The sequence below is a fragment of the Equus asinus genome, chromosome 14 (genome assembly GCF_041296235.1).
Source record: "Equus asinus isolate D_3611 breed Donkey chromosome 14, EquAss-T2T_v2, whole genome shotgun sequence".
Classification (NCBI taxonomy): Eukaryota; Metazoa; Chordata; class Mammalia; order Perissodactyla; family Equidae; genus Equus; species Equus asinus.
This window is the reverse complement of record NC_091803.1, coordinates 13646427-13654465: the sequence shown is the minus strand read 5'-3', so window position 1 is coordinate 13654465 and position 8039 is coordinate 13646427. Positions and strand designations below refer to the sequence as shown.

General features: G+C 46.3%; 1 protein-coding gene across 1 annotated transcript; it reads left to right on the top strand.

The window, feature by feature from the left end:
* Positions 1–529: 529 nt before the first annotated feature.
* GJC3 (gap junction protein gamma 3) lies at positions 530–6030 on the top strand. Its single transcript, XM_014846845.3, has 3 exons — positions 530–627; positions 4622–5406; positions 5718–6030. The coding sequence occupies exons 2-3, from the start codon at positions 4623–4625 to the stop codon at positions 5723–5725; spliced, it is 792 nt and encodes a 263-aa protein (XP_014702331.1). The 5' UTR covers positions 530–627; position 4622; the 3' UTR covers positions 5726–6030.
* The last annotated feature ends 2009 nt before the right edge of the window (positions 6031–8039 follow it).

Below are 8039 nucleotides of genomic sequence, written 5' to 3'. Positions count from 1 at the left end.
CATTGCAGTTCTCACTGGGCTGGGCTCCTTGAGTTGCTGAGGGGACATGCAGCAATTGCCCATCATGCTGTGAGGGGAAGCCGGTGCTATTTCTTCCAGCCAAGAGGAGAGGACTTCCTGAGAGCATGACGAGTTCTGGGACAGCTGCTGCCTGAGGAAATGAAGTAAAAACACACACACAGACACAAACCCACACACAGACACACACACACACACACACACACACTCTTCTTGTGCTTCGGGTACTTTGGCCAGGAGAGTGGGGGTCATAACAGAGATTTAAACAGAACGAAATTCTATCTGTTGCTGCCTGCGAGCCTGCAGGTTGGAAACACCCTGAAGCCATTGCTTCCATTTCAGATGATCTGAAAATCCCTGTTTCAGTTCACCCTCAACAACAGCGGGTTATTCTCCAGAGCCCACTCTTTAACAGCAGGGCCGCCTGCTCCTTCAGCTGCAATTCTTCTACTCTTCACTAAAGCTGCCAGGAATGAAAGGGGGAGGGGAGGATGGGGGCGGTGGCAGGGGCAGAGCCTGGCAGAGAGCTGGGACCCCGAGGGCTCCAGCCTAAGGACGCTCCTCTCTGCCACTTTCCCTGCTGTTCTTGCTTCTGCTCAAAGCTGCCAGGTGAGTGCTCAGGCGGAGAGCAGCTGGGCTGGCTCAGGGCATGGGGGAGTGGCGGTGGGGGCTGCCTGGGGCTCTGGACTGTGCTTCTCCAACTCCTGCACACACCAATGACCTGGGGATATTATTAAAAATAAGATTTGATTTGCTAAGCCTGGGATGCAGCCTGAGATTCTGCATACCTGGTGATGCCAGGCTGCTGCGCCACAGATCCCACTTTAAATTAAAGAATCTAGAGTGTTTTCCAGGCCAGGAGGCTGAGATAGGAGCAGTGAGCTCGATTCAGCACTGTCCTCAGTGGACATCTCTGCCTCACACCTTAACTATCTGAGATGAATTCTGCCACCAATGGAATCTTGAAATTTTTCTCCAAAAGAATAGAGATGCTTAGACAAATCCTTACCAAAATCATGAGGGAATTAAAAAAAATCTACTTACATATTTGAAAATCCCCTCAAATTGCACTTTCCTCCCTCTCGCAGCTCTTGAGTTCACAGGTGTTGCTTCACTGACTGAAATCTTGACAGGGCTCAGATCCTGCCAACTCCCTCCCAAATAGATTTATCTGCAAACCGCTTCTCCATTCCTAGAAACAGAGTGGCGTCCCTTGAACTGAGCTTTGTCAACAATGCTGAGCCCTTAGCTCCTCAGGTTCCGAAGTTTGGCCTGGGGGCTCTGGCTCCTGTGGACAAAGCTGCAGACATGTTTGTGGGAGGAGGATGTTGGGCTCAGGGAATGAGACAGGTGGCCTGGGGACAGCTGGAACAGATGGGCCCCAGGAAAGCAGCGGATGAGGGACAAGGGGGGGCTGTGTTTAGGCTCCGGTTGTATAGGAAACACCCTTTGGTCTGCAGACTGTGGGAGATGGAGCATGATTCTGTCTGAGCCTTCCATGAGGCCCTGGAATGTGTGCAGAATAAGCACTGTTTTGGTGATAATAGCTGTGGGACAAAGGACATCAAAAGGTGCTGAGAATTAGACATGGGGACTCCAAACCAAAGAGTTTTCAGGCAAGTCCTCTTGTCCTGCTTTATCCCCTCTCTCCCTTCCAAACCCCCAAAGCTCCGTGGTGAGCTTCTCAGAGGACATTTGGGTGTCTAGCTATGGGTCAGGGGTGGGCATGGGAGAGAGAGAAGAACAGAGACAGGGTCTCTGGAAACGAGTTACATTCCCAACACTTGGAATAGGGCAGGCCTACTCTGTGTTAAATTCCAGGTTTGCTGGGAACATGCTGGAAACATGTTTAGAGGGTGCTAGGCCTGTACTTTGAAAGGAGATGAGGCTGACAGCAAGACTTGAGAAGTTACCAAATTAGCATTTGGTAACTCTCCAGGAGAGCTAGGGCAGAAATCCTCAGGGCCTGGGGCTGCCTGCCCTAAGGGCGAGGACCCTGTAGACTTCTGAGGTGGAGAGGGACTGCAGGCGTCCTCACAGACAGGGCTGCTTGAGGGACGATGCACAACCAGCCTGGAAACGGGCTGATTATCATGCCCCACCAAATAAAAGCCCTTTGAGATGCTCTGGTACAGAAGTCTTGCTTTACAGACCTGGTAACTGAAGCCAAGAGTAGAGAGCTGATGGACCAGCACAGCTCTGAAGTGGTGGTTCTCAACCAGGGGTGAATTTGACCCCAGGGGACATTCAGCAACGTCTGGAGACTATTGTGGGTGGGCAGGGAGAGTGTGCTACCAGCATCTAGTGGATAGAGGCCAGGAATGCTGCTAAACATTTTACAACGCACAAGACAGCATCCCTCCTACCCCCAAGCAAAGATTACCAGGCCCCAGATGTCAATAGTGCCAACGCTGAGAAACTCAGGACCAGCATTAGAACTTGGCCTTCCTTTCTGTCCTCCATGGAGCTCAGTGCTTCTCCCAACAAAACTCGGTTAAACACTTATAGAGAAACTGCTTTTCCTCAGGCATGTCGCTAAGCGCTTTTTTGTCCACTAAATAAGCTAGTGATTTTGTTTTATCATTGTCTTCCTGTTCAAGTTAGGAAACAGATTTTGTTCCCTTATCTCTTTAGCTTTCATAATCTTCAGTTGTTCACCTTCTTCCTCTGAATTCTGGAAGAGTCAGAGTGTGGTACTGAATTCTTTCCAGCACCGCACTCCGATTTTCCTCTCAATCTGTCCTGTTGCCTCCAAAGCGGCTTTTGGTTGTGCCACTGGTGATCTTCCTCCTGCTCTATTTGTCATGTTTATATGTTTAAAGATCCATTTACTCTCATTTTCGAGGAGTCTTGGGAATGAGAGGGGATAAATCTTCATCTTCAATCCGCCATCTTTAATCATGAGACCAATTTTACATCTTTCTAGAGACTAAAAATACATTTCCTCTAAAAATTTTAACCCAGTTTTATAGAAAAGAGTTTTCAGCTGCCTGATATATTTCTGAGTCTTCACAGTCTGTGATGGAGGTAGAAAGACAGGGACGGAGGAGCAGGCAGAGGTTCAAACTCTCATTCCTAGTGGCTCAAAAATGGTTTTTCACAGTTGGTGGGTGGCGACATATTTCTCTGGTCAGTTGAGACCCTTAGGAAATCCCTTGGAAGCATCTCAATCCATCCTTCCTGATTGTACAGAAGTGACCGTTCTGCCTAAGTTTAGGCACATGGCCTGTTCTTATCTATAGTTTATAACACTAACACCCATTTAAAATTATTTTGTGCATCTTTCTGGGTATTATAATTGGGAAGCTGGTATGAGACAAGTTAGCCATGTCTCATTTGCTGCCATGTGAACTTAGCAATTCAGGTTGTCATTGTTAGAGTTAAAAGGGAGAAACCTAAGCAAGTTCATAGTCAGAGAGGAAACAAAGATGATTCAAATTACAGGAAAGATCATTTGGGGATCAAATCCTTGGAGAAGCTGGAGAGACCCAAGGGCACAGGTCCGGGAGGGAGAGTAGCCTTGGACAAGGGTAGGACCACTTCTTTCTCTAAGATGCTGCAGAAGGAGGTGACTATGGAGATAAGAGAAGTGGTAGCTGTGGGGTTTCACATCAAAGAATCTTTTTTCTCTGAGGAATCAGAGGTTTGCATGGTCTTCTGAGAGTGAGAGGAACTAGGTGTGGAACAGTTTGCACTGAAGGGGGATGGTTAGAAACAGTGGCTCGGCATTGAGCAGGCTGCTGATTAGGATAAAGATAAAGATGGCAAACTGGGCTTGTAGCATGATAATATTTGTCTAGGGAATTGAAGAATTTCTGAAGCCTGTCCCTGGCCATGGTCACCTCTCACCACAAGGGAGATATAAGCCCAAGGAACAATGATAAAGCAGAGTCAAATTTCGAATTTTTTATCCATCCGGCTCTGGCTTTGGCCTCAAACTCCACTACAATTAACTAGTAGATTCTGCTGGTTTTTTCTTTTTTCCCAAAATGTTCTCCTTTCCCTAAGCTGTAAGTCTAAAGAACATCAGACTAAAGCAAGCCTTGACACTCACTAGGTTCACTTGATCTCCATCGAGCCTGCTAATCTAACTGCATCTCAATCTCACCACTGTGAGGGGAGCAGAGGCTGCCCAGATACACCTGTGAGCACCCGAGGTCAAGGGGCCAGAGAAAAGCAGACAGCAAGAGAATGGACACTGCCCCCAGGGTCAGCACCGATTTCATTCAGGTGATGCCAACAGTAGCACCAGACCTGGCAGCCATCACTCGGGGAAACAACTGTTTTCAGGGGACTCTGGTCTCTGACATTCAGCCTTTGGGGAAGGATGAGAGGGAGGGATGGAGGGAAAGGGAGAGTTCCTCTCCATTCCAACAGAGCGGGGACTGTACTTCTCACTATTATTATTTTACGTAGATGATTCCATTAACTATAACTAGGTGCAGTCAGAGTCTTGGTATTTGATCAACCATATTCTTGGAGAGGAGCAAGAAGGCTTGCTCCACCTATTGATGGGTTAGGAGTGAAGAGGTGGCCTGACACTCTTCCTAAAGGACAGTGAGCAACACACCCACACCCATCATTGTCCTCTGCTCCAAAACAGGATGTGTGGCAGGTTCCTGAGGTGGCTGGTGGCTGAGGAGAGCCGGCACTCCACCCACGTGGGGCGCCTCCTGCTTCCCGTGCTCCTGGGATTCCGCCTTGTGCTGCTGGCTGCCAGTGGGACAGGGGTCTATGGTGATGAGCAGAGTGAATTCGTGTGTCACACCCAGCAGCCAGGCTGCAAGGCCGCCTGCTACGATGCCTTCCACCCTCTCTCTCCACTGCGCTTCTGGGCCTTCCAAGTCATCTTGGTGGCCGTGCCCAGCATCCTCTACGTGGGTTTCACTCTGTATCATGTGATCTGGCACTGGGAAGAATCAGAAAAGGTGAAGAAAGAAGAGGAGACCCTGGTCCGCCAAAGGGAGGACAGCAGAGATGCCTCAGGATCTGGAAGCCCCAGGCTGTTCTGGGCCTATGTGGCACAGCTGGGGGTGCGACTGGTCCTCGAGGGGGCAGCCCTGGGGGGGCAGTACCATCTGTATGGGTTCAAGATGCCCAGCTCCTTTGCATGTCGTCGAGAGCCTTGCCTTGGTAGCATAACCTGTACTGTGTCTCGCCCCTCTGAGAAGACCATCTTCCTAAAGACCATGTTTGGGGTCACTGGGCTCTGTCTCTTGTTTACTCTCTTGGAGCTTGTGCTCCTGGGCCTAGGGAGATGGTGGAGGACCCGGAAGCATAAATCTCCCTCTTCTAATTACTTCCCAACTTCAGAGAGTACCAGAAGACACAAGGAACCAACTGATAAATTCCTGGTGGTGGAAACAAAAGAGCAGTTCCGAGAAGCAGGTGAGAAGGGCACTCATATCCCTCTTTCTTCCTGCCCCTGATGTCTCTGTCCTGATGGTCTCCCATGGCAGGTCCCTCGTCCTCTGGGAAGTACAACTCCCACATTGTCACATAGTAGAAAACCAGGTATTAGGCAGATGTGTTCTGACCACTGCTCCCAACCCATCTCCTAACCTTCATCCCCATCAATTTGACGATTCCTTCCAACGAACCGGGACAAGAGTGCTCAGTCAGTTGTCTCCTGCCCTTCCATTTAGGTCTTTTCCTACTTAGAAAAAGTCTCAGCTTCTTCTTGATTCTCTACTTTGCAGAGTTATGAAGACACCTGGCTTACCTCTGAAGGAAACCCTATGATTGGATCTTCTTCCAAACATCCTATGAGTGGGGTTTTGCCTCCATGACAAATTAGAGGCTGTTGAAGCATCTCTAAGGGCCATGACAGGCCATGCTATCTAAAGCATTTCCTTGAAGAATGCTTGCTTGTGCCTTCTCATCAGAATTCTCTGGTGTCAGCATAACAATTTTCATGGGCTTGATTTCAGAGTCAGCCAGCAGAAGCCTCCATTAAAACTGTGCCTCTCCCCTATCCTGTACAATAAATATCGACTACTGTTGTTGGAATTCCTCTTGCTGAAGACAATCCTCCTTCCCGTCTCAGTGACTCTACTTACCTCTCCTATTGTTCCACACTTTCTGCTCTCCCCACCTTCAAAGTACTTTAACCTATGAATGCCCTCAGCTCTGCAGCATATATCATAACCAGAAGCTCTGGCCCTCCAAACATGTATGACCCAGTGCCCTTTAATATATAGATTGGGTTTATTCAAATACCTGGCCACACCCTTTAGGAAGATTACTGGGAAATCAGAGGCTTATGTCTCCTTGACCACTGACAACTCTGATTTCTACTCAATCCTCATCCTCTGCTTGGTGCACTGTAGCACCTCCTATGTGGGGCCAAGGCCCTAGTTTTTAAACGCATACGTCTCAATACCACACAGAAAAGACAGTAGAGATTTGCTGCTGATTCAGGGGTAACAGTGAGGGATGTTTACATCACAGTATAATTCAATAGATGATTTAAAGCTTAATATCAGGCTTCTCTTTTCTTGAATGTCTCAGTCATTTCTGTCTGAGACTGTTCTAGCCTCCCACTTTTTTGCAGAAACACCTCTCTTCTCGGTTCTTCCTTGCCCTTAAATTCTCAACAAAGAGTAGCTACCTAGTGTTTTTTTCCTCCTTCTGAATCCCAAATTATCCCCAAGTAAACGAGGAGGGCCCATTCCTAAGGAAAGATATTTGGTTCCCCAAGGGACACTTTGGCAACAACTTGCAAAATAATAATTTTCCTTTCTGCTACACGAATGTCTCATAAAGAATCCCTTACCTACTGTAGCCAGAGCCCAGCCAAGTGACCAGGCAAATGTCATCATTCTGAATTCCTCCTTGATAGCATCCCTTTTTAATCAGCTGTATTGAGATATAGTATATAACATACCATATAATTCACCCATTTAAAATATACAATTCAATGGTTCTTAGTATAGTCAGAGTTGTGCATCCATTAACACAGTTTTAGAACATTTCTTCAACTCAAAAAGGAACCCTCCAATGCTTACCTATTACCCCCCAACCTCCAGACCCCCTAAAATAAGCAACCACTGATGTACTTTCTGTCTCTATAGGTTTTCCTATCTCGGCTTTTCATATAAATGGAACCACACAATATGTGGTCTTTTGTGTCTGGCTTCTTTCCCTTAGCATGTTTTTGAGATTCACCCATGTTGTAGCATGTATCAGTACTTCATTCCTTTTTATGGTTGAATATCATTTCATTGTATGGCTATACCACATTTTATTTCTTCATTTTTCAGTTTATGGGCATTTGGATTGTTTCCACATTTTGGCTTTTACGTATAATGGTGCTGTGAACATTCATGTACTAGTTTTTGCATCAATGTATGTTTTCAATCCTCTTGGGTAAATACCTAGGAGTGGAATTAGTGGGGTATATGGTAACTCTTTAAAAAAGTTTTTGAGGAACGGCCAAACTGTTTTCCACGGCAGCTGTACTATTTTACATTCCCAGCAGCAATGCATAAACTGGTTCCAATTTATCCACATCCTCACCAACACTTGGTATTTTCTGTTTTTCATTTGTTTGATTTTTTAATTCCAGACATCCTAGCCGGGTGAAGTGGTATCTCATTGTGGTTTTGATTTGCACTTCCCTAATGACTAATGATGTTAAGCATCTTTTCATGTGCTTATTGGCCCTTTGCATATTTTCTTTGGAGAAATGTCTATTCAAAGCCTTGGCCCATTTTTAAATTCGGTTATTTGTATCTTTGTGGCTGAGTTCTTTATGTATCCTGGATGCTAGATCCTTATCAGACTTATGATTTCCAAATATTCTCTCTCACTCAGTGGATTCCTTTTCACTTTATTGATAGTGTCCTTTGATGCACAACAGTTTTTATTTTGATGAAATCCAATTTATCAATTTTTTCTTTTGTTGCTTATGATTTTGGCATTAATTTTAAGAAACCATTGCTTAATCCATGGCCATGAACATATGCCTGTTTCCTTCTAAGAGGTTTATAGTTTTAGCTTTACATTTCGGTCTTTGATTT